Consider the following 27,909-nt stretch of genomic DNA (forward strand, 5'->3'; position numbering starts at 1 on the left):
TCAGTTAATTTATTCTTGATATTATATATATCCCCCAAAATATTTAAACATTTTAAAAATGACATCTGGCCATTTTAAATAAATCAATTGCCAAAATCTTTCTCTCTTGCACGCATGCACACACTGCTTGGGAGAGTTTGGGCTCAACGTCATTTTATGTGGGCCAAATTATTTTATTTTAAACTTTTAATAATTATAATTGTTTTTTTAATTATTTGTTTTAATGGGGGGGCCTGGGTAGCTCGGTGAGATCTAATGCTGACTACCACCCCTGGAGTTGCGAGTTCGAATCCAGGGCGTGCTGAGTGACTCCAGCCAGGTGTCCTAAGCAACCAAATTGACCCAGTTGCTAGGGAGGGTTGAGTCACATGAGGTAACATCCTTATGGTCACGATTAGTGGTTCTCGCTCTCAATGGGGCGTGTGGTAAGTTGTGCATGGGTTGTGAAGAGTAGTATGAGCCTCCACATGCTGAGAGTCTCCGTGGTGTCATGTACAATGTGCCATGTGATAAGATGTGCAGATTGATGGTCTCAGAATTGGAGGCAACTGAGACTTGTCCTCCACCATCCGGATTGAGGTGAGTAACCGCGCCACCATGAGGACCTACTAAGTAGTGGGAATTGGGCATTCCAAATTGGGAGAAAATGGATATAAATTTATTTTTTTTTAATTACAAATCTTTCTACAAAAAAGAAGAGCCTAATCTTTTGGACAACAGGAAGTTATGTAATTTTGAGAATTTACTGTGATAAACCCTTTAGACTTTGGTTTCATTAAAAAATGATCTAAACAGAATGAATTAGTTATTAACCAGTTCCCAACATTTAAAATAACGTTTTCACTCAGGAACAATTGAATGGGACTTTGTTCCCATTTTCAGTTACGTTTTGCACGGTTTACAGATTTAAATGTTTCAGTCCTTGGGTCCCACTTTATATTAGGTGGCCTTAACCACTATGTACTTAGCCCTTTAATACAATGCACTTATTATGTACAGACATTTTGTTGCATTGTAATTACATTTAAAGTACTTGCATTTAATTACATTTGTAGTTACACTGTTAACTTTACCCCTAACCCAACCCTTACCTTAAAACTCTAACCCCTAATCCTAACACTAACCCTACTCTTATTCCTAAACCTATCCATACCTCAACCTCTGTAGCAGCAAATGTGGGAATTTTGCAGAAAAAACATAGTTACACTGTAAATACAGTCTTGTATGTATTTGATTTTAGTACATAGTAGTTAAGGCCACCTAATATTAAGTGTGACCAGTCCTTGTTGTAGATTTCAGTCTTTTTTAAAGGTATTTTCTGGGTTTCAATACAAGTTAAGATAAGGAAGTGGCATACAGTTCCTGTAACATTTTACAGGTACTCCATTTTTCATGGAGAAAATTACACAAGTAACGCATATCTTTAAGTTAATCCACAAAATAGTAGTCCGACCACTAAAAAGGGTGATTTAGACAACTTTGCTGCTCAAACAAGAAGGAAGAAGTTATATAAGTATTTTAACAAATATAAGAGTTGCACATTTTTACTTTTAAAGCCACCGGAATGTATTGCTGTATAGATTTCCATTGTGACTTCCAAAGTGCGTTTCTGTAAACATGATTTTTGTTTGTTTTAACAAACAGAGGTACAATTCAAAAATGTTGTCTTTGGTAATCATTTGCATGCCTCAGATGCTGTCAATAAAGCTTAACTTGGTTTGAACCCAAAGTGTTCCTTTGATAATTAATATAAAATTAGTTGATGAAATGTACTGTAGATTGGATTATTGGGATTTTTGCTATGCTTGAAGTGGCTTGCAGATATGCTTCAAGAGGAAGTTTGGCTGGTGAACCTTCCAGTGTGGTGTTTTGACTGCTGTGATCCAAGTGCTAAAAACTGTGAGGTAAACAAACTGAGAGGGTTACTTGCATAGCATTGACACTGTTGGGAGGAGATGCATGACAAGTGTCTGTTGTATTTGTCATGTATTAATCTCCCTTGATGGTTCGTTTACTGGGTGTCTGTATCAGTTGTTCATGTGCTCACAGGCTTAGCCAAGATTACACACTGGACGTGTTCTTCAACCCTGCACAATAGTGCAAGTATACATTCATCACTTAAGTCGACAGCCACATATTATGTCAGAGAATGTGTGTGGTTATGGATCTTCTTATGAAAATCAATAAGCAATTTATCCATATTATTTTACTGAGGTATTTTTTACTTTTTCTTTCCGAGTTGCAAATTTGAGGGCTCACTTGATGTGCATGTTTCCTTTTATCAAGATATCTTGACATTTGGTGTACTCAAGCTATTTAACAGCTGATCACCCCTGTAATCAGCTATTAAAGTATATAAGATTGTCAGTAAGAAATCTTTAAAATCCAAATATTAAACTACAGCTGAGCTGTGCCTCAGGACATTAGCAAAATGCAAACATTCTAGCTTGGAAAATACCTAGAGTGCACCTGGTGATACCCTGTGTGGGACATGCTGGGGTGCTCCTGAAAAGGAGCTTGAAAATCATGACGGCTATATGTGATTTTTATCTGTTTAAATCAAATTGCAATCCATTGTGGCTTAAGCAGGGTTAACTAAGGAGAAAGGCTGTTCAGAATGAAACATTTCCCAATCAAACTTTTTGATCTTGAACTTTACACTTTGTTTATGGATCCTCTGTAGTACCATTGGTAAAGCTTGATTCACAATCCTCCATCCCTCACACACATGCATGTTTTGTTGGTTTGATCTATAAATAGGTCTCGGGGAGCCTCCCAGAATTTCACTTTGTGTTTTGTGAAAGCCCAAAATGAGCAAGGCCCTGTTTGCTCAGTCTTTGTGCTTCAAGCCCGGTGTTTGTCGTGGAAGGCGTGCCAAAGTTAGCGCATGTCTGTAGTTGGGAACTCCACTGAAGAGTAAATGGAAGTTTGAGGAGGAGAGGGCAGGCTAAAGAGATCCGTAGAACAAGGGCCAGGGCATTCTTCATCTCAGAAGAATACTCTGTGAAAAATTGGAAGTCACTGGGAAAGCCATCTATGCAGAAATATTAACTGTAAACAGCAGCAGTGTCTACTTTTAGAAATGCATTTTATTTAAACTTGTGAATGCTTGAATTTGACTATGAAATTTTGTTTAAATAGTTAATAAGCACATGAAACATACTGTAGGTATTAAGGCTTGGTTGCATTTGCCCTTGCACTGCGAATTTCAGCAAGAGAAGAAGAGTGTGTGTGAACCCGCACAAACTAAAAAGAAGTCCCTTTTTATGCTCTTTTCTGCTTTAGATCCTGGGAGAGTGAAGTAAAGAAACATGTCACAAACATGATTTCCTCACCCATTGTGAATATTCAGCATAGCTATGTGTGAAGCACTGCCCACACAGAGGTCAATGCCAAACCAAGCAACTTCTTATTGGTCAACACTGCAAATTTGCATGTCGAAGTAAACCAGACTTGAATCCCATGCAAAATTTTCTTAGGGAAATTACCAGAGTCCTTGGCGGTCCCATAGACATTCTACTGTATGGGCGGTACACTGGTGAAGAGACAAGAGACTGTTTTTGAATGGATGTATATGGAGGGGATGCTTCCGTGTGCTGAATAATCTGCTTTTATGACAAAACACTGACAATTTTGCGACAGGTAGGTGTCAGTTTACGGATCTCCATTCATTTGTATGGTATCCGCAAATGGTTACTTACTGCCGTAACATGCTAACTGACCTTTACGCTCTCTCCTACAAAAGCATGGAGGTTGTTATCTCAGTTTAGAAGATCTCTGAAATTACTTCACCATCAGAAGTCCATCAGGCACAATCCCTGAGCCTTAAAATTGCACTCAGTAACTTTTTGTTTGTGTCATCTTGGACTTACTGTGACACCTGGTGGTGTGGATGCAGCAACATTCAAAATCAATAGCTTTCAGTTAAAGATGCCATTGTAGAAATTCACTATTCACAATCAGTTATGAATAATTTAATCCAAGAATGAAAGTGTCCAATAATTGTGCGGCTAATGAGATTAAGCATAGTAGTTGGTCATGTGATTCTAAAATGGCAGCCCCCATGAGGGCACCCCTGCCCCATGTAAAATAAAACTTAACATTTTTTTGTATAATTTTATATTTATTATTAAAATAAAAGCTTTTATAAGGCTACTGATATGACGAGTTCTTTTTCATGTGAGTGGACATTATTTTATACATATGTCTCAAAATTACATTTAATTTCTTTAGGAGTAAAACTTTTTTAATGGGAAAAAAGTGTGCACCTTAAAATGTAGCTATTTATTTTAAATTGTATTTAAATTATTTTAAATGTTCCAAATACTACTACTACTACTACTACTACTAGAACATTTCAATTTAAACTTTTTTTAAACAAAAATGTTTTACTTTTATCTGAGAACGTCGGAACCTGGCTAGCCTACCTATTCAGTAGTTGCATATGCTGTTTTGGTTCATGATTCAATGTATTTTGCAAACATTTGTGTGTCATGGAATTGTGTTCGCGTTGTTATTGTGAGTTTTGATTATTTATCTAATCTCATATTTGGCGAGAAATGTTTTAATGACTTTCCATCGATTATGGGATGTTCTATGTCTCGTTAATAAATGGCATATTTGGGGTTAAAAAAAAAACATGGGTTTAAAAAAATAAAGCTTTTCGGATACATTGTGCCACACTGATCACAGACGCAGAGCAAGAAAGTGTCGAAGTGCCGATGTAATGCAGGGTGAATCTGTCCAGGAGAAGAGGAGACCGCTTACATCTCACATTCACTCTGAGTTTCACTCTACAGAAGCATATGAATACAGCACCAGATATAAAGCAATTGTGATTTTAATAAATCCCACTGAGTCTATATTTTCCGACGGAACCACTACTTTTTATTGTCATTATAATAATTAGTTAATGGTAAACGGGCGTTTAATTTTTCCACCTTCGCTCTTTACGGTAAGTCAATAAAGTCGGAATTGAATTCAGTGGCTGGCAAATGGTAAGTTAGTGTTCAATCCAGTATTTAGATTTTTTCTATGGTATTACAGTATTTAATAGGGATGTGAATCGATATTTAAACTGTATTGCTTAACGAAACCCATACGTTTTAAATATAGCCTATATGTGTGTTTAAAACACACATTCTAATGATATGAGTAATATTTATTATTGTTATCGCTGTTGTTGCCATTATTATTTTCATAATTACCATTATTATAACTACCTCAGGTGCTAAGCCGGTTATGATCAATGACTTTGATTTCCATTCCTCTCAGGATAATGTAACGAGGTGCACAAAATGAAGAAGAGAAAGGCTTGGCCACAGAGGGAGGCGCCTCTCCGTCTTTCTCGTCTTTGAAGAGTTTGTTCTCTCACTTTCAGAAGAGGACATACGCGTGAGAAAGTCAATTGCTCGAGAATTATGCTGCTTTAAAGAAGCGCGTGTGGATTTTACCCGCCAATACACTCTCAGCTACCTTCGTGAAGCGCGAGGCGGTGAGGATTTGGCGCGCTCGCACTCAACCAGTCGACCTGGGAACGTACGGTAAGGCGCGAAACTTCATGTCATAAACATATTTAGATATTGTCAGCTGAGTTTGAAATTATAGCGTTCTAGAATGGTTTAACGGTGTTTGGTTCTAATTCAGACCTCTACAATATGTACCCCCTCAGGCAATAAATATTAGACGGTTGGTGTGTAATTGAAACTTTTACAAGGCTTGTGCCATCTGGTGTGATTGGTGGAGACAATGTAACCTACCTGTCATTCTGTTCTCACAACAAAGATTAGCATAGTGAAATGCAGAGCCTGCTGGAGGTATTGTCTCAAATAAACACAGTTTAGTTTATCCATTCGTTATTTAGTGTGGAAATTGATAAGAAAGTGGGGTCAGTTATTGTAAATGGAGAAGTCGAAATTGGATGTTCTTGCAAACCCATTATACTCTATATAATGTGTAAGTATAACTTGCATGATATCGTTCTGGTTTAAGTGAAATTTGTCTTCACTCTAAAGCTGTTTTGAGCATTAACTGTGTTTAAAGTAAAGCAAGCACCATTGCCTGAGCACAGGGACTCAAATTGTATTAATATTTTCCTTTTTTCTAAACATGGATGAGAATTATATATGAATGAGAAAATAATTTGTCTTAAAAACTCTTAACAAACTTCAACATTTCCATGTTGATGTTGCTGATGATTTTAGCACATAGACTTACACACACATAGTTTAACAGATTTTTATTTTATTTGTATTATTTTACAATTAACATGTCAGAAAATCCTGAAGTACAGTAAAACGCTTGTTCCACATGTAAGCTGAGGTATGACCTCGTGAACTCAGTTTATTTAAATTATTGCAAATTTCAGATTCCACTGAGGGCTTGATTTTATTTCTATTTGTCTTGATTTCCATTTTTAGGGTTGGCATTCTGGATGCTTTGCTTTCTTATAAGCCCTAGTGTCTTGTTGGACTACCACAGCTATCGACACCTACCACCATTACACGTCCATGTGTGTGTGTTTTTACATGCTTACATGATGTTGTTTTTTCCAGTTTGCTTCACAATAACACTGGCAGTCAAAAGAGAAGCATACTTTCATCTGTTCTTACAGACAATACTATGGGTGACTTGAGGGACAGGATTTTCTTTTTCTTTCAAATTCTTTTTATGCGAACAGGTCAGTCTTGTGCTGGCTGGCCTAGCTCTCACCTCCCTGGGCTTTACTTCTTTATGTCATACTATGATCTTTTAAACCCTCTGTGTGAATGTAGATGTGGCTCTTTCAGCCTTCTGTTTTCATGTGCTCATTCAAGGTGAAGGACAGGGCTTAAATGAAAAATTCACACACGTGACAGTGCTACTAGCCTCCAGCACATGATCAAACCAATCAGAAGCAAAGATATTTAATTGACATGTACAGTGAACCAGATGGGTTTAGAAAGTGTGTTCGTAGGTATGTGGAGATATCTCACAGTGTCCTGCAACTCCATCACAGGGTCCACTTCCCTTGCCCTTAGCTGCCCTGAACTGCCCTGAACTCCCCTGAACTCCATTCTCTCTAAGGGTCAGTGCAATTATCTGTACTCCATCTGAATTGGACCTCTGTGTCACTTTCTTGAAAATGCATAATGGTGCCAACAGGTCTGCTGTACTACACTGCACTGGACTGTCATCGATGTGATTATTGCTGTTGCAAAATATAAAAAACTGTTTTTGTATGTTGACTCATAGCCGGGTCTAAGGGGGCTCTAGGGTAGGCATTGCCCTCCTTGATTTTCCTTGATCCGGCTTTACCCAACATTCTGGAACGCCTTCCACACATTTTACTCCTTACAAAATAATAGATTTTATAATGCATTTTATAATCTATACCCATAAATTGTGTTTTTAATTATGTCCTTTAGACAGAGCCTGTTAATTGCCCTTGAATGTGGCAATGAAAAAAACAGATCTTGTGATTGTTTAAATTTTGACCCAAGAACTCTTTTTAGAAATTTTTTCATTCAGTAAATCAAAATGTACAAATGCATGCATTTTTTTTTTTTTTTGTACCAAGACTGACCCATGGTTGCTTGTACTTGGCTTTCACTTAATTGTTGGTGTTAGTTGTTTTGCCAGATGAAATCCATGTACGCTCAAGAGCATTCCTACTTTGCGAGGTTCATGACACTGATGAAGGACATTACCTTTTTCTCTTTATCTGAACATCTCTTACCAAACTTTTGATAGCAAAGAATGTTAAATGGACTTATTGTACACCCATGTTTGTGGCTGAAAGCAGTCTTTAATACAATAAGCTGTATTCTCCCGAAATTGCCAGGTCAGATACATTAATCATGGTGGCGTCGGTGCCTTTGAAAGAGCAGGCCAGGTCATTACTTGAAGCCTGTCTGTGGCTGAACTGGGCGACATGGAAACGCTTTGAATGTCGTTAGTTCATCCAGACACACTAATGGCTTGCTCCCCCCCCACCCCTCCGTAAGCTTAATTTGAACAAATGAGATGTGAGCTACAGTATAAAGGCCTGTGAGGATTGGCTGGCCTCTGTCTGAGTGCTGCCCCGATTGAAATAATTACCTGAGGATTCATTAGGATACTGGGTAGATGTGAAAGCAACATGAACACACAAGAAATCGACATGTTGCTTCCGAAAGTTCATGTACACTGAAATCAACTCCTGAACAACTGACAAGCAACATCCCCCATCAGACATTTTTGCATCAGTACAAGAATGAATACTTTCCCCTTTAGCGCTACTGAGACACAGGTTCTGGTCCCATGGAAACCATTAAATAGTCACAAATAAACAATAGTGAGTGTGTTTCAGTGGTTTCATTTTCGCTCTAAAATAAAAAAAAAATTGTCCACCGATGGTTAGGTTTTGGGTTTGGGTAAGGGGGTCGAGTTAGTACAATACGCATCCCAGTTGACTATTATCATTTCAAACTAAAAATACAACTTGCTTTTGCCGCCACTCTGGCCCCGTTTATGCCTTGCATTAAAATGTTTTTTTTTTTTTCTGTGATCAGATCGCTATTGCATAGCACTTGACCACATTCAATGATGGGTGTAAAAACACCCAAGACATATTGTGATCGGATCATGTTTGGATAATTGAATCCAGGAACAGATTCCTAACACATTCAAAGAAAATGTAAATATGAATGTGTTTTTGTTATTCGGCTACAACTGCATAAGTAATTAATAATGTGATGAGGTTACACTACAGTTATCCTATGTTAAAGCGCTGTGCTGCTGTTTTTATCTTTTTCTGTTTATTTGCAATCATAATGTGAAGAGCACATCAGACAGCTGCCATCTTGCAATCTTGTCACCCGAACAATTAACAAAATCCCATGAATTATACCATTGGAATACACTTGGAATGTCTTGTCTCTCTCCTCATCTCCCTACTTGCTCACATCTCTCTCCTGTTTACTAATCACTATTCTGCTCCAGACTTCACTCATGCGTTTCAGATGAGAAGCATATTAAGCACCTACAAAGCACCAAACGTGAGCAACGAACATCATTAAATTTGCTATGGCAACCCGAAATGTAGCTTTGGCTCTCGGCAAAACATTTTCAATGAAGGAAAAACCCTGACAGTCAAAGCAATGGAAAACATTTGAATTATCCATTAATGTTTTTCAAATTCACTAAAAAACTGAGAATTTTCAGTAAGCACAGCCTCTGGTGTAATTTGTATGTAGCGTTTTACATATTGCCAAGCTAACTTTGATAATTGCACAGGAAGATGTAATCACCTGCTGGGCATTGCTGCCTGTCGCACCTCCTCCAGTGCCCATGGGTCAGCTGCAGGGTCATCAGCCAGAAACCACCATTCACCGACGTTTCGCTCCTTTAATTCTGGAACGTCTCCTGGTGGCGGAGCAGTGACAGGGACGTCTCCCTGTCACCCCCTGCAGCTGATAGCTGTTCTCCCTGCTGCTGTAATCTGGGGTTAGATGTTCTTCCCCCAACTCCTATCTTTCCTCCTCAGCCAAAGCCAAAAGCTACCTTTCTCTGCCTCCTCTGCCAGATCCTTTGTTGCCCTCCTTAGCCTCCCTCCGGTCACTCCTGCTTCCCTCAAGAGGCGTATGGTTGATACCCCAAGGAAACCTCGGCATCCGACCTCCACTGGGTGGATGGTCGTCTTCCAGCCAGCCTCCCGGCATTCGGCAGCGAGCTCTGAGTACTTGGCCTTCTTCCGTTCAAAGGCGGCCTCGATCTCCTCCTCCAGTGGTACAGTGAGCTCGATGAGGTGCGTCGATCTCGCCTTGGTTGACCACACCACTATGTCTGGCCGGAGAGATGTGGTGGTTATCTCCATGGGGAACCGGAGCTGCCTATCCAGGTCCACCCTCATGTCCCACTCCTGGTTGGGGGAGAAGGGCCTTGCTGTTTCTCTTGATCTGGTGCTTCTCCTTACCCCTCCTTCCTACATGAAGATGGTGGGGTCCTCTACTGATGGTGGTTGTTTACTACCCTGTCGACACTCCTCAAGTACTTCGGCTAGCTTTCTCAGGACCTGATCGTGGCGCCATCTGTAGCGTCCTTGTGAGAGAGCGATCTTACAGCCTGCCAAGATGTGCTGGAGACTTGCGTTGGGAGCATTGCAGAGTACGCAGGATTCTTCATTTCCAAACCACTGGTGAAGGTTCCGAGGGCAGGGAAGCGTGTCGTAGGTTGAACGAATAAGGAAACTAAGTCTTGCCTGTGGGATTGCCTGTGGGACTATCTGAGACGCATTTGACTACAAAGTGTAAATGCAATCCAGCTAAAGAATATCCAGATATTATCCAGATATTAACTGCATGTTAATGCAAGTTGTAAATGGGGCCTCTGTGGAAATTTTTACTAAGAAACTGGAGTGCACACCCAGAAACTGGAGCGCACACATGTCCATACGTTCAACAGAACTTCCGTTTTCAGCCACTGGGGAGCAGTTATTTAAATTTTAGTAAGCTCAGACTGTTTTCAGCAGCACAACTTTTGAACAACTGCTGCCAAATGCACAGTGCGATCAGTCTGGTGAAAGTGGACTTTAACTTGATCCTTTGGCCTGGTGAACTTTAATACTAGACTACTTTAGAGTGTCCTGGTCTTCCTCAGTGCAGAGTGCATGGGGTAGCTGAAGACTACCTGTTTTTTATGTTAAAGCAATATTAGTGATTAAGCTACTCTGTTTTCAGTGGAAAATCAAGTGTAACTCCTCTGGCTTCCTTTTATAGAATATTTGGTAGCTTAGTGCATCTCCGTCTTTCTCTCTCTTTAGAGGTCGCTGTGACTATTCAGGCTATGCATAAGGAGTGAAATACTATCTTCACCATTACCCTCTTGCCTAATTTATTCCCATTTAAGGACATGTTCATCCAAGTGTTCTTTCTCTGTCATTCCGTTTTAAAATGTATTTAATCTTTCTGTATTTGGTAACAAAGCAAAAGGCAAGACATTTTAACGAAGAGGAGTGAAGGTAAAGCTGTTTGTCCAGGATGGAATTCAGAGAGGAAAGGACATTAACTACAGATTCTGAATTACTCAACAAAGAGTTTAGCTTACATTAATCTGTAAGACTATACACTATAAAGTATATAGCCTAATAATAATCCTACAGCTCAAATGGATGTATTAGTGCCACTGTAAGCTGTCTACTCTAAGCCTTTTCAGAGTTTCCTAATGCTGACCCTTTCTTAGACTGGTCCTTTGTGTTTTCACAAAAATCTGGCAGTTGGCAGTCCTGGGGAATTAATGTTTTTCTATAGATCAAGAGAAACATGAATAACATTTTTTGGTAATTTGTAAAGGGAATGGAGTGAATGTGTAAGACTGCTGATTATAAAACTGATTATAATGACAAAAACAGACCCTGATCTTCATTGAGAAAGACATATTATTTCTGATCATCAATGTGGAGGACGGACATAATGAGTGAGAAAAACTGACATTATACATTGCTAGTCATCTATGAGGAAATGTTCAATCATCACAAATCATAAATTAGGAAAATAATGATTTATTATTAATGAGGCCAACAGATACTATCATAGATCATTACCCCAAAGTGGGTGTAATGCTGAGCAGGTGAAGGCAGACGAGGGGCGAGGATCTAAATGCAGTGTTTTTTTATTTAAACAAGAATGACAACACGACAAACAGGAACAAAGGAAATATCCACAATGGGAAAAAAAACAAAAAAAACACGGAAGACATTCACTGGGAAAACAGGCAAAACAAGCATCCACAAACATCAACGACCGACAGCGGAATGGAGAAACAGTGCTGGCAGTGATGAGATCCGGGAATTGTGGGAAGTGTAGTTTTAGACAAAGACAAGTGAAACACAGGGCAGACAACAAGGGAATCGTGACAGTGGGTATGTACACATTTACTTCACCATCACAAAAATTCCTCTTATTTATTTAGCAAAATATTCAAATAATTAAATAGAAGCTTCAAAGAAAGATTAAATTATTTGAGAGAAGTTCAATCACATTATATGGAGTCCCACCAAACTACATGAGATTGTTGATAGTAAGAGGCTGAATGATTTTATCAGTGAGGCATAAATGTAGTCCATCCCCACCAGGTTTTCAAAGAAGTTTTTGTTATTTGAAGTGGTACAATAAAGATACAAAATAATTGAAATAGGCTTAATCGCAGCTTCATATAGTGTAATGGGTGTGTGTGCATTTGCATGTTTGCACAATTGTCATGCGCAAGCTGTTTGTGTGGTCCAAACAGGCCTGTGACTCGGTTGAGGGTATAAAGGGAAGGGAAGTGTTCTCGTGGTCTGTCCAACAGGCTCGTGAGGCAGCCATGTGGTGTGGAATGCAAACAGTGGCCACTGCATTTGCGTAGCAAAAATAAAGCCTGCTAACCAACGTGCCCCTTTGGTCATGGCTCACGGCCTCTAACCTGAACACAGCTGATTTCATTCCTGATGTACCGTAAACTCAGGCGTTTACTCCCGTAAGAAGTCAAAATTGATTGATCCGGGACGTGGGCACATCAGTGATTTTGATATGACTGCGTCATTAGTGTTGACAAATCCTCTTATTTCAGATGGACCTGATTACGTGAGAACCAACAAACAGTATCAGTATTTTCTGACCTACTCTTTGAATATATTGGGGCAATCCGTATGGAGGTACCCAAATTGGGCCTCAGTAATTTAATGTATTACATGCATCTTCTGTATTTGCTGCTCAGGTTTGTACTTTAAGGACATGCAACAGTCTATTACTATGAATTATGTCTATGAACATAAGGGTCTAATTAACTTTTTTATTATTATTCTTAGAGAGAGATTGAAGCCAGCAGAAACCTGAATTGGATGGATCTTTGCAATTAATGAGAAGTTGTTTTTGCTATCATATCCACTCAATGACACGAATGGTGGTCTGAAAACCACAACATGTGTTCACAATCCAATAATCAGCACTTTTTCTTCTTGGACACTGTAGCAAAAGAGTCAATTTCAAACTGTTAATACTGGTTTTCTTGGCAGCATACACTCTCTCTTCACCTCTTCAGTGGCTGGACTCTGACAGTAATGAGAACGTGCCTTTTGCCAGAGAAGGATTATTGAATTATATGCTTGGATGTCACACACTCAGACATACTGCTATTGATCCCAAGTTCTGGAGCATAAGCACATTAAACTATAATAAAACCAGTGTTTGAATGTCTGCAAATAGCTTAAATGCACATTGTGTACGTTTCAGTAGGTTACAATATATACCAGTGCAGAAATACCTAAAAACCTGAAGGGCATGCACAGTTCTTGAGAAGACAGGCTTTGCTCTTTGCATGTGTCAATTGTGGTTTGGAGGTTGAGGGTGAAGAAGTTTAGAAAGCTAGAAGAAACACTGATAGATATATTACATGCACCTTATGGCTGAAGTTCACACCCCCAGATAAAAGGATGTCTGGCAATGATCAAGCAGGCCAGGCTTATGGAGTGTACTTTGCATCTCCACTTTCGCCAGGTGTCTTTTATTGGCTGGCTGATTTAGTGTGGCCTATCCTACACCACTGCACCTCATCATTAATTACAGGTAGACCTGGCACATCAAACACCTCTAATGGTTCTGTCTGAGATGGAAGGGGGGGAACAACCTGGGAAGAATGGGCGCTGAAATGATACAGGGGTCTCTCTTGAGAGTTATGCTTGATGTGGCATGTCTACTCCAGTACAGATAGGTTAAGGCTGAACCTCCAAGCATTATCAAACTAGGGGTGTGCGATAGATATCGTCTACGATAATATTGCAATTGTTGTTTTAAAGATATGCGAAATCACATTATCGAGTATGTCACTCAGTTTCAAAAAACTTATTGAGCCGTATTTAGTGTCCACGAATTCACTACGTGCTGCAGCAAAGTAGTATATACTACTGCACATGCGCATTCAGATCGTGATGTTGCACATTAGATTGCGGTGTGTATGACAGACGTTAAAAATTAGCGAAGGAACGGCAAGAGGAGAAGATCATCAAACATCAACAACCTTGCAACCCACGCTTATTAAATTGCTAGACGTTGTTCGTCGCCAATAGCATGGAGGTGGTTTGGTTTTGAAAGGTTAGATGCTATTCAAAAGACGGCAATCTGCAAACTGTGCCAAAAATCGGTTACAGTCAAAAGCAGCTCGACGACCAACCTGTTTCACAATCTTCGAACTACCCACCGCACTGAATACCAGGAACATGAAAAGCTTTGCGAGTCAACTGAACACAACATGCCTGCAGCTGACAGGGTAAAAGCAAAAACACACACTCAACAAACTTTGGCCGAATCGTTTAACAAAAAAGTTCCTCACGACAAAAAAAGCAACAGATGGCAAGATATAACAAACGCTGTCACCAATTACATCGCAAAAGACATGGTGCAAATTCAAGCGGTTGAGAGAGATGGTTTTAAACAACTTTTGCTTCTTGCTTTTATGCTGCACAGTTAACCTTTCAGCTGAGCAGTGTTTTGTATAGTTCTTACTTGAATGATTCAGTTTAAAATAATAAAGATCTCTTTTCCTTCAATATATTGTTTTGATTAATAATATCAACAATCAATATTATCATGTTATGCTATTAATATATTGTAAGAGGGAACTAGTACAATATAAGCCTTCAACTAATTTTTTTTTTTTTAAAGATGCAAAATATTGTCTGTTTATCGTTATCGGCAAAATCCCAGAAAATATCGAGATATAATCTTTTGTCAATATCGCACACCCCTATATCAAACCTGTTGAAAATATAAGCTTATGTTTTGGATGCTGGTGTTCTGGTGTCCCTACCAGATTTCGTAACAAGCTTAAAAAGCAAACTGGTCTTTTTACTACCTGATCTCATAGAATCACATTCCTATACCTAAATTTTTTGCTAAATAATTTGTACATTGCTTGTTGTATTTATCATGGCAATTTCCTAGTGAAATGAACACTAGAGGCACTAAAACAACTTTTATTCCCATTCAAAAAATCATGAGTGCAACGTTTGGTTATCAGTTCTTAAAGATGTTCTTTTTGCACTTTTTCTCACAAAATGCTATCTAAAAGAGTTGGGGTACTCAAGTTCGAGTCCGGTCTCATCACAGACGCTGATAATTTTTTTTATTTGAACTTGAATCGGACTTGAACCTTTTTCAGTTGGTATTTTCAAAATCATGGCATACATGGCATTTGTGACACATTTGAAAAAGAATGTAAGCAAAAATAAAATAACGAAAACCAGAAAATAATAAACGCATTTCTGTCTGCATGCACCCCCTGATGTTGTAGCCTGAATTTGTTTCACTGTGTTAAGCACACAGCACACTTATCAGTCAGCCAATACGCTTGAATGGCTACTAGGGAGAATAATGCATAACATCGATTACGATGTGGCTGGCAGGACTGCCAATGTACATCAAAATGTGGAAAGAAAACATAATGTAGCCCATCATACTATAAACTAAAATGCAGTTTAACACGGGACCCAACAAGTGGTAAAATCGCACGCAGCTACTACTTTCCATTTTGGTACAAGCGTTTGTGCAGTCAATTCGATGTTCGCGTTTCAAGAGCGGAAGGTGTCATTGTTACAATCAAGAGCTTCACTGAGCCAAGTCACCCACATCTCAATATTTACAGAACAACATAGCCTGTTGCTAAATAAAAGTAGCAAAAATGGTATTCATATTAGGCTACTAAGTCTTTAGGTGGAATCTACACACACCTGTAGACTTTTATTTTTACATTATTTTTAAGTCCACGCAATGTTGCCAGCTTGAACTTTAAGCCCCATCTCGGAGGTCCATAATCTTAAAGGGATATTCCAGGTTAAGTGAAATTTAAGCTTAATTAACAGCATTTGTGGTATAATGTTGATTGCCACAAAAATGTATTTTGACTCATCCATCCTTTATCTTAAAAAAAGCAGAAATCTGGGTTACAGTGAGGCACTTACAGCGGAAGTGAATGGGGCCAATCCTTAAAATTTAAAATACTCACTGTTTCATAAGTATATTCACAAGACTTAAACAATATGAGTGTTACGTGATTTTAGTGTAAAATCCAATTGTACAACATTATTGCCATGACGATGTAACACCAGAACCATTTAATCCTGGTAAATGACCGTTTAGACAACTTTACTGCTCAAACAACACACTTTTAACAGAGAAATTAATGCAAGCACTTTTATAAAATTATAAGCTTCACATTTCTGAGTTTAAACCCTTCAAAAATTGGCCCCATTCACTAGCATTGCAAGTACCTCACTGTAACCTTTCTCCCCTTTTCTCCCCAATTTGGAATGCCCAATGCGCTCTTAGTCCTTGTGGTGGTGTAGTGACATGACTAAATCAGGGTGGCGGAGTACAAATCTCAGTTGCCTCTGCATCTGAGAACGTCAATCAGCACATTTTATCATGTGGCTTGTTGAGCACGTTATTGCGGAGATGTAGCGCATGTGGAGGCTCATGTTATTCTCCGCGGCATCCACGCACAACTCACCTTGTGCCCCACTGAGAGCGAGAACCACATTATAGGGACCACTAGGAGATTACCCCAATGTGACTCTACCCACCCTAGCAACCAGGCCAATTGGTTGCTTAGGAAGCCTGACTGGAGTCACTCAGCATGCCTTGGATTTGAACTTGTGACTCCAGGTTTGGTAGTCAGCGTGTTTACATGCTGAGCTACCCAGGCCCCCTTTATTTTTATTTTTAAAGAAAAGAGGGATACCACTTATTGCTGTGGTAATCAATAATATGCCACAAATGTTGTCGATTGAGCTTAGCTTGTGTTAAACCTGGAATATTCCTTTAATTAATTGACTGTTTAACTTCTTTAATAGTCTGTAAATCATTATTGCTAAAGCAGACAGCAGCTCTAAACAGATTAAATAAAAAGCAGCACCTATTTTTTTATTGATTGACTATAACTTCAACACATTGATAAGCTGCTTACAATAACTCCTATTCCAGCATTTTAAAACTTTTCATTCAACCATGCACAATAAAATATAAAAATGTATGGGGGGAGCGAAATGTTGTGCTTTTAAATTAATTATAGACTATGAAATGTATTATTCAATGGCAGAGGATGTTTATGGAGCTAAACTTCATGTAACGAGTTGCATTTAATTGTTTTTTTCTTCATTTTATTTATTTTATAATGGGGCGGGGCGGGGGGTCTGAGTTTAAGTTTATGGTTTATGGTTGGGATGTAGGTTTTGTTGATTTAAAACTCAATAGAGCATTAACCTTAACCACATCTGTTTGGGAGAAAATGTAACTTGCTTTTAGCTTCACAAGAGCAGAAGGAAGCAAGTTTTCTTCCAGGATATCCTTGTACGTGGCTTGATTCATGTATCCTTCACAAAGACGAATCTGCCTGATTCCAGCCTTGCTGAAGCACCCCAGATCATCACCGATGCTTCACCAAATTTCACAGTGGGTGTGAGATACTGTGGCTTGAAGGCCTCTCCAGCTCTCCATCTAACCATTAGATGACCAGGTGAAGGATTGGTGATGATCTGGGAGTGCTTCAGCAAGGCTGGAATCAGGCAGATTTGTCTTTGTGAAGGACGCATGAATCAAGCCACGTTCAAGGTTATCCTGCAAGATATGTGAAAGGAACCATGTAGTATAATTTATAAAAATGTTGCCACAGTACTGTACAGTCAAATACCTTTTTAGCAGGGATGGCTCACCATGAAACTCACCATTAGAATAAACACACCATCTATTTTTGTATTTTTTGTGGCAGATTTCCAAACATGACAAGAAAATCAGTATGTACACACCCTTGACAGTGCACAATAACAGCCGGTCCCTCATTAGCATTCCATGTAATGACTGAGTAGGTTGCATCCATGTTATTCACAATGACGCCAATGTGATACTCTCCTATTCTTTAATGGTGGCATGTATGTGCCTTAGGGCAGGTTGCTCTGCTTTTGAAGCATGCCTTTAATCAATGAGTCCAAGCACTGAGGTCGTCAGCACCGCTCTGCCTCTTGCTCTGCAGTTCCTCAAGAATGCCGCCGCATGGTCCTGTCCCTCAGGCACCCTCAGCTTGCATGTTAACAGCCATGTTGCAGGACACGCAGAGCGACTGGCCAACACAGACACTGCTCAGGGCACTTAAACACAACCAGCTGCCCCACTGGAGGTGAACAAGAGAAAAGTTTGAGATATTAAGATTTGCATGTGGTTTGTGTTGTGGCCTTTTTACTTTTCTCTCCACACTCCTCTGCTCGTTTGGTTAATGGGATATCACTGTGACTTCCCCGTGTGTGCTTCCTCACAGGACTTGCTCGACCCTGTGACCAGACAAAGTTGGAACATGTGGGTTTCCCTACCCAAATATGAAATCAAATGAAGAGGGTTCTCATGTTTCAGTTGCATTTACATAAATTTAAGTAAGCCTTTAAGCAAATCAGATTCTCTGTTTGAGGCCATTTTATTTAGATATAAAGGCTGCTAATTACATTCACTGATTTTTTTCCCCCCATAGATTGTTTCCAGAGTGTATGCAAAGCCAGTCTTAAGACTGATCTGTTCACTGATTTGGGATGAATAACATTTCCAAGAAAGTTTTTTTTACATTTATCTGAAGAAAATTTGTATGGTGCTTGCTCATGCAGAACTCACTGCCACAATGCTAGGATGATCTGGGTGGTTCTGGGTGGTTGCTAAGTTGTTCATTTCATACAACTTTATTATCCCTGCAGGGGCAATTCAGTTTGGGCACAAAACAAAACCAACAGACAAGCCAAATAATAACAGCTATATCATTTAGTGATGTGATTAATTGACAATTTGTACGTATTATGAAAAAATTGCAATACTTTCTATATTAAGGATCCATGTAATGGGTAAAATGGATTAAAAAACAAATTGTAAATACGTGACCTTTCCCAAATAAAACAGTTCTCAATTCCACATGGCTATTACAAAATTCAATTTAAATTTGGCTCGGTACAGGCCTACTGATTTACCTTATTTAATAAACGGATAGCCCCCGGAACAAAAAATGCTCTATACTGGTTTGTAGAGCATCTTGGTACCTGTAGCATATGCTTAAGAGGAAGCAACTAAATCTGATGATGGAGTACATGGGAGCTATATACTGTATAATAATCCTGAGCCTTTTTCCTCATCAGTAATTCATAAAGAGAAGATTGACTACGTAGACCTAAACCCGTGATTTTGGAACTATTGATTGGATGTAGTTTCTGTTTTTTGTTTTTGTCATTAGTGATGTGAACCAGCACACAATAAAAAAAAATACTCTTCATATAGGAACTATAAAATGAATGTAAGATACATTTCTTTACACCAAACTAATTACATTTCCTTAAGAAATATTGTCGTTGATGTTCTTTCTTAATAATGGCTTCAGTTTTCTGCTAAAATTTCAGTGAATCATCAAAAATGGTACTTAAATATTTGTACTGGTCTACAATCTCCACCTCCTCACTATGGATACTCATGGGATAATTCAACGGAGCCTTTTTTCTCAAATCTAAAATCTACTTAGTCTTGGTTCAATTCCAGCTGATCACTATCACACCTCTCAATGAACCTAAGAGCATGGCCATGCTCTTGCTCAGACGCTGACTCTGAGAGGGTTGTTAATGAGTTGCTTTGTGGTTGCTAGGGTGTTTTTGATGGCTGCTAGGTGCTTGCTTCCTGCAAAACTCACTGCCGCAGTGCTAGGGTGGTCTGGGCTTGCTATGCCTTTGCTAAGGTGTTCTGTGGCTACTAGATGATTGATTCCAGAATCCAGGCACAGTTCAAAACAGGTGAACAAGTCATAATGATACACTGGTGCCTTCTTCAAAATCTTTTGGATTTATTTATTTTTGCCATTTTAATGTTGGCCAGGTGTGAATCTGATCACTTAGAACAGTAATGGCACCTCTCCTCAACAGAGCACAATACTGGTTCTGGAAGTAAAAACCCATTCATTTTCTCCATTTACAAATTGATTTTTAAACAAAAGCTTATACATCTTCAATGATCAACCTACTGTGAGCTCCGATGTTCTTTATTGGTCAATGTACTGTTGAAAGCCATCAGTCTGTTATTTCAACCTAATTTTTTAAATATGTGTTTAAAAGCAGAGAATGATCCACAAATCATAGAATCGTGGCATACAAAGCAAAAGAGCTCTGCTGTGACTGCCCACTCCCATGACACATGGGAATGCTGCTGTCGAGTCGGTCTCCCTACACTCAAACTATATATATTAATATATATCTGAATATTTTGCAGTACATTTAAAACATATTATTTATACTTATAATCAACGTAGTCAATATCTCCATTGTTTTTAATTTGATTATTTCATTCGCAGTGCTTTATGGGATTGTATTTCATTTACTCATTAAAGACGTAAAGTAACCAGGCTTCTGCTTTTGACTTTTTGTCTGATTTTCAAATACTTCCCTGCTCTCTGTTCAAAGTTTGTAAAGTTGTGATTCATCTCAGAGCTGGCTGGTTTGGTTCATGGCTTAGAAGTCTTTATGAAGGATTTTATGAAATCTCTATGGAAAAATACTTTCAGAAGCAAGACCGCTTAAAAAAGTGTGCAGGCGCTGTTGCTCTCCCTAAGCTGCATGATTTTAGGTATTATTCATGTATGCAGCACAAATGGTGTGGTACAGGTTATTTTTTAATACATTTAGAACAAACACATAACCCCAAATATGAGCAATAGTAGTAGTGATTGTTGCATTACAAGCATCCCTAATTAATAATTCACTTAGTAAGTGTGAAATATTGTATTATAAACCATTTTGATAGCTGGTAACGTTCTTAAAGCCTGCTGTGTGTTTGAGAGGCAGGTAGTGCTCTTATCATAACCTCTGGCCTAAACCCCCAGCATGCCAGCTCAGCTTACAGGAAGCAGTGAGGTGGGGGGTCGTCAGGGAACGAGAGGCCAAAGGGCTTATTTAGAAACTGACAGCACAAAATTAGCTGCACAGAGCCAAAATGCTGGCCAACCTATTAGCCAGATTGCACTTCCATAGCCTATAATAGTTTTCCACATTCTTGTGGTGGAGCTGGTTTTGTTTTTCAGTTGGTATTTTCAGTCTGATATTGATTTGTTTCGTACGGTCAGTCTGTTTTTTCTGCAATAGGTTTATACATTTTGCTGGATAGGGGCTGAAGAGTGAAAGAGGGCATCCTGCCAGACTGTAAGAATGATTCTTGTGATCAGGAACACAGATGTGTACAGTCCCATTCATAACACGGATACACATGCACAACTTATAAACAAACAATCACACATTTGCAGCTCAGGGCGTATGGTTTTATGTCACTCATGATCAAAGCAATTATGAAGTTTAGATTAAATGCCACATATTTAAAGAAATTCAGAAATGTATACATTTAGAATTAGAAAATCATCAGAATGCAATAAATCTTTGCAGATAAACATTTCAATTTTAAATACAACACATGCAGGAGTTGTAGGGTGGAAGACACAGTTAAATAGGACTCCATGCTGTAAACCCTCTTCACAGAATGTCCACATTCATCTCTGGTCATATGTGGTCTCTGTCATCTGAACCCATCCTTCAGAGTTGCCATAAATATGTCTTGAAGCTGATGAAACCAGGCTCATATTTATTTGGCTGGATTTAGCAGACATAAATTAAAAATTTGCCTTAAGCAGCCAATAAACCATGATGACTGAAGATCTTAAGATCCAGCATTAGACATTTTTAATGTACACATTTAATGTACACATGAGATAATGTTTTTTTTTAATTTTTTTTGGCCATAAAGAATTATTTAGCATATCGTTCAAGAGTGCTTGGGTCCGGTGAACTTAAGAATAGATCAGGAGTTGTGGCCCAATGGTGTTGGATCCATAGTCTGACGCCTCCTACTGCATGAGCAAAGCATAGCAAAACATCATTGACCCTGAGTTGATCCAGAATGAAAAGAGCTGAAAAAGTGTGTTGTCAGTCTCCAACTAAAAGGCAACTAAAAACAAATGTAATTTGAAATAAAAAAATAAATAAAAAAAAACTTAACCCAAGACCATTTCTCTAGAACTGAAGTGTGAACTAGAGGTCGACTGTTATATAATTTTGCTTATTAATCGTCACTTATAGCAGCTTTTGGAACAATAGGATATTGTGAAGAATGAGGGATGATAGTTTTTTCAGCAGTGCTTGTGGCTTCTGAAGTACGACTGCAGCAGTTGGAGGTGAAGTAAGAATCCCTGACTATTTGTGGGGATTTGCTGTGTCTAAATACACTCACTGAGCACTTTATTAGGAACACTATGGTCCTAATAAAGTTCCTGACATGTTCTGCTTTTGTAGCCCATCCACTTCAAGGTTCAACGTATTGTGCATTCTGAGATGCTATAACTTTACAATTTTTTTAGTTTTTTGCACCATTCTGAGTAAACGCGAGATTGTTGTGCGTGAAAAGCCCAGGAGATCAGCAGTTACAGAAATATTGAAACTAGCACAACTTGCAATGGTCGAAATCACTGAGATCATATTTGTTCCCTATTCTGATGGTTGATGTGAATATTAACTGAAGCTCCTGACCCGTATCTTTATGATTTTATGCATTGCACGGCTGCCACACAATTGGCTAATTAGATAATCACATGAATAAGTTGGCGTAGGTGTTCCTAATAAAGTGCTCGTTGAGTGTATGTTGTCTTCATTTTCAACATATCCATATTTTTATACTCATTATATTGCATATTTTGTTATTGTGATTAGATTGTCAAGTCAATACAATTTTATTTGTATAGCGCTGTTCCCAACACACATCGTTTCAAAGCAGCTTTACAGAAGATCAGGCATTAACAGAAGATAAAACAGTAATGTCAATGAGTCATCATTGTATAATTAGAAAAAAATACGATTGTTAATCATGTATAAAAATAAGTAATTAAATAATAATTGTATTAATAATAACCCCAGTGAGCAAGGCGACTGTGGCAAGGAACACAAAACTCCATAAGAAAAATAACCTTGGGAGAAACCAGACTCACTGTGGGGGCCAGTTCCCCTCTGGATAACATCATGAATATAATGTCAATATTACTTATGTACTGTATAGTTAAAGTCATGGTTTAAAATGATAAAACTAAGTAAGTGTTAAGGGTCAGTGTTTAAACATAGATTTTGTATGAACTGTAAGATTAATGACTAATGTCTTTGAAGTCCATCCTGGATTAACTGCAGAAGTTCACATAGATGCAATTGTCCTTAATTGGCTGATGAAGGCTTTTGTTGGCAATTGTGAAATGTATTCCATTTCAAGAGTGTAGTCCATCAATAGACCGAGGTGATGCAGGCAGTGATCAGTGAGGTGCATCGCAGTTCAACCTGGCTGGTAATTTTGGATAATCATGAAGTGTTCTAAATTGAAGCAAGGGCATGCTAAAATATGTATTATTCCAATGAATCAAACTTCCTTTTTCTTAGCCCCTGTTTGCACCTGGTGTAGATCTAATTCACAGCAGCAAAATATTAGATTTTTGAGGTGAATGAAAACAAGGCTTTGAGGATCAGACTTACAATCTCTTCAATTGCATCCACTGTTACCCCCAGTCAGATGCCCCTGATATTTGTTCACTGCGACCACATTCACAGACAACACTGTAAAAGTGTAGTGTAAAAGCTCATCCGGTCAAATGCATTCAAACAGCAGTGAAGCACCACCTACTCACCTGTCTATCAATCACTGCACTAAAACAAGAATTTTAAACTTGCCGGTTACGTGTACTTTTGAAAGGAAATACCTGTCTAATCTAAACAAAATTGTATATATTATTATATATTGTATATTACAATCCAGATGTAAACAGGGCCTTAGAAACTAATTTCAGGTTTGTTAGAAAAAATAGCTAAGATGAACCTGTGTCTAACAACATCCCGTAACCATGCTAAAATCACTGTAATGCACAGTCTCTTGTAGCTTAGGCTTCAATTTTTGCCTTTTTTGTTAATTTTTGTGAATTAGATAAATTGATTGTGCCATCGAGTTCAGTTTCTTTTTAAACAGACCTCTCAGAGGTGAGCAAGAGAAAGGATTCCATCCTCAGTTAATTCCACACAACTGGAACACAATAAAAAATGTCTAAATACAGAAACGGCACGATCTGCTGTGTTGCTTGCTATTGCTTCTCCCCTAGCAAATAATTGGCCTGTCCTCATCAATCATTTTTGCGTTGCCATGTTTGACTGAGTCCTGCTGTTTGAATGGTGTTAACTGAGACGCGGTGCCCCGTTCCTGACCCTGATATAAATCAGAGCCCCCAGCACAGGTTACACAGTCACAAATTGCAGTGAGTCAATAAACATCTGCATTGCTCAGAGCCCTTATCACCCTCTCTGTATCTCCGTGGCTTGTAAGACCCCTTGAGAGCAACAAAGCTTCTTCTACACATTCTAATCTAATCACGTCAAGAATGCTTTTGACAGCATTTACTTCAAGGCTGTTTATTTTATGGACAACAGCTTTTTTTTAACACTGTAGCTTTGTCCGCTGGCAAGTCAGCACTGGCTGCTCTCAGAGATTGCTCCAGTCTCTGCCTTTGACAACAATAACAGTGGTTTCAAAAGGCATTATGTCCATGATGAATGGGATACCTTTGATTATAAGTTTGTATGTATGTGTACGTGTCACCCGCATGTTGCTCCCTCGAGTTTACATTACCTTCCTTGGTATGTTCTTGTAAGACTGCAAGTCGGTTTATAATAGAGCCATCCCTTGTTATTTTTATGCAGGTGGGAGTTGGTGGCCAAGGAATCGGATCAGAGCAATGTCTGCTATACCATCAGTCACCGATGCACCATGTCACAGGAAAAGCTGGCAGGTGTGTAGAAATTGGCCAATTCTTTGCTTGGACATCTGTTGATTCAAGTAACTAGCTGTCTGAAGATGCTCTAATTACTGTGAAAAACTGCCCTTACATTCATTTACCCATCAACCTCTGTTTTGTTTGCTCAGGTGTTTGTATGGGTTGTGATATCTCTGCTGCCCCTCGTGGCAGGTGGCAGGTCAGGTTTCCAAGCAGAATCCGAAGCTGCAGTGGGACTACTTAGTGCTGGAGTGGAGGAGCCGCCTTTAGAGACTCTTCCAGACATTGAGGATGAAATAAAAGAGGACAGTGACTCTCCATGGCATGATCTGTTTGGTAAGTAGGGTGTCTGGCAATGATTTCTCAATGAATGAATCAACAATTAATTATTCAACCCTGAAAAGAAGAAAGGTGGTAGATCTTACTCTCTCCGTTTCTCTTTATCCATTTCCGTCCCTCCTGTAGAACCATCTGTGTTTGTCGAGGAGGACCAGCAGCCAGCACGATGGGAACGTTCACCCCGCTCACCAGACACCACTGACATACAGACCAAAGGAGCTCGCAAGAAAAAGAAGAAAAAGGAGAAGGAAGAAAAGAAAAAGAAAGACAAGAACAACAGGCAACGGCACAGCAGCCGGGATTGCCGTGTGGAAAAACAGGAGATGCGTGTTCGAGACCTGGGCATGGGCTTTGACTCAGACGAGATCATCCTCTTCAAGTTCTGTGTCGGTTCCTGCCAAAGGTCACGTGGGAACTACGACGTGGCTCTGCGTGCTCTGCTGACAAATGGCAGCCTGCCCAAGCGCACTGCCAGAAAGATTAGCGCACACCCTTGCTGCCGTCCAACGAGTTATGAACCAGTTTCCTTCATGGATGCTACCACAACCTGGAGAACCATCAAGTCCCTCTCAGCTGCCAACTGTGAGTGCATAGGATGAGGCTGGAAGAGGGAGCATGACCTAAACAAAAGGTGCAACGGTCAAAGAAAGGAGGAAGCAGGAAGCCTCCTGGGCCATGGCTACGAAACAAGGTCAGGCAGTGTTGGCCCTGTTTGAAAAGCTGTGAGGGAATTAGGTCTTTGGGGGCTGTGAGTGATTCATACAGCCTATGTATACAAACTTTTATCAAACCAAACCTCAGCAGAAAGAATTGGATGGGATTAGACCGAGTCAGAGAAGAGGAGAGACTCTGGAGCAACATCATTGAGGATGCAAGAACAGCTACTTTGGATTGTCCAATTGAGGTGCTCTATAAACAGAAAACTACATGTTATAACTTAACGAGATTTTGCTTACCAGGAGTTTCATCAGACATCGATACAGCACGAAACCCTGATTCATTTGTTAGACTCATTTGTTGATCCTGGATGTCAGTGCCCTTTTTCATGGCCTTCCATCTGGCATGTAATATTTCAGCCAGATTAGCAAAGTTTGGATCACTCATTATCAACAGAACATTATTGTTGTAATTACAATGTAATTGCACAAGCATATGTGCAGTATTATTAAAAGTTTAGCCCATAGAAAACACATAGGCCAGTTAGTATTACCCTTTTAGCTGGAAGCACTGAAGGTTGATTGTATTTGCCGTATGTCTTTCATTTCTCAGGATCTTACCAGACTGATATAAACTCTTTTTCTGGTACATTTTAATGTTTATTTAAACTTATCCCATTCCATGAGGTTGGTTTTTATGATTCAAATTGTTAAGTATGTTGATGACAGATATATAAGTGAAAATAGGTAAATATATAATAAAAAACTAGTATTTGATGCTTTACTGTAGGGACTGTCTAGAGCCGGTTATAGGACAATGCAATATCTTTCCTTTGAATTAATTGATGCTGGTGCATCAAATATTAATGTACAAAGTACATATGATGTTAAAAAATATTAACATTAAATACATTAGGTAAGCATTGTATATGTCTAAATTAAATAAAAATATTCTTAGAAGTTAGAAGACCAAACGAAAAGTCAAGCCCTGGTTCATCTTGCTTGACATTGTAAAATTATTAATGTACTACTTAAGTAATAAAAAATGTGCAAGTGATAGTGGTTGCACCCTAGTTGTTCATTTGTACAGGGCTTTCCCCATTATAATTTTATAAATATAGCATTATTTAATTGGGTCCAACTGACAGTGCTTATCCAGACACATTTGTGTTTTCTTTTTTCAACACAGATGATGACCACAATGTATTTGTCATTGTTTATCTTATTGTCACCAGATGGATGCCATGCATCCCTTAACACTTACTGTACACCTAACAGATATCATATTTATTTTTTCATGTAAGTTATTTATTTATTTATTGCTATGTCTACAGATGTGTCTTTTGGATGTTTATATTTATTCGTGTTTGTAACTTGGCCTCTGTTCTGCAATCCCTGTCATTTCATAATGAACCAGCATGAATAGCAACAAGGCTTTGAACGGGTCAGCTGCAAAATATCACAGTTGGGGTAAAAAACTGAGATATGTATTCCAAATATTTTGATGGGATGAGAAGGACTTGTATATTTCTCCTGTCAGATAATGACAAATGCTTCATTGGATTCTTCTTTTCTTTTCTTTTTTGAGTCCTTCAGGAGTTATAAAACTCTCAGAACACCTACAGGGAAGTCTCAGCTTCAATTTATGAAAAGGAAATTAAAATAGTTTTCTTCCAAAACTCTACGGATGAGGGGGAGACGGATATAGTTCTGATTAGGCCATCTGTCTGCCAAACTTGCTGACCTTAATAGCCTTGATGTTATATTCAGTTTCAACATTTGAAAGCTGCTCCAAAAAGACTTTTAAAAATATAAACTTCTCAATAACAGTAAATTGATTAGCTTCAGTATTTTACATGTTTTAGTTATCTATTATTGTTGTTGTCATTGACAAAGTTACTCTTTATTTTTGTATTTCATATTTACTATATAGGAATAAAGCTGTTTATACAAAATGTGAATTAAGATTCTTGTCCTTGAAATTTAATCTAGAGGTAGCAACAAATAGAGTAGATGGTATGCAACATCTTTCTCTGGCAACCATCTTTTTAAATTACAAGCATTAATGAAACAT

At 38.8% G+C, this 27,909-nt stretch overlaps 1 protein-coding gene across 1 annotated transcript; it reads left to right on the top strand.

Moving 5' to 3' along the window:
• Positions 1-1,823: 1,823 nt before the first annotated feature.
• LOC127645704 (artemin-like) lies at positions 1,824-27,753 on the top strand. Its single transcript, XM_052129375.1, has 5 exons — positions 1,824-1,904; positions 5,417-5,543; positions 24,767-24,855; positions 24,990-25,176; positions 25,306-27,753. The coding sequence occupies exons 1-5, from the start codon at positions 1,824-1,826 to the stop codon at positions 25,776-25,778; spliced, it is 957 nt and encodes a 318-aa protein (XP_051985335.1). The 3' UTR covers positions 25,779-27,753.
• Positions 27,754-27,909: the final 156 nt, after the last annotated feature.

This window comes from Xyrauchen texanus, chromosome 6 (assembly GCF_025860055.1).
Source record: "Xyrauchen texanus isolate HMW12.3.18 chromosome 6, RBS_HiC_50CHRs, whole genome shotgun sequence".
Classification (NCBI taxonomy): domain Eukaryota; kingdom Metazoa; phylum Chordata; class Actinopteri; order Cypriniformes; family Catostomidae; genus Xyrauchen; species Xyrauchen texanus.

What these genes read in the sequence shown, in the direction of transcription:
- LOC127645704 (XM_052129375.1), top strand. Translation starts at nt 1,824, where the DNA reads ATGCTTCAAGAGGAAGTTTGGCTGGTGAACCTTCCAGTGTGGTGTTTT. An exon ending in CAAGTGCTAAAAACTGTGAG is followed by an intron (nt 1,905 to 5,416) that starts GTAAACAAACTG and finishes CAATTGCTCGAG; the next exon opens with AATTATGCTGCTTTAAAGAA. An exon ending in GTCACAGGAAAAGCTGGCAG is followed by an intron (nt 24,856 to 24,989) that starts GTGTGTAGAAAT and finishes TTGTTTGCTCAG; the next exon opens with GTGTTTGTATGGGTTGTGAT.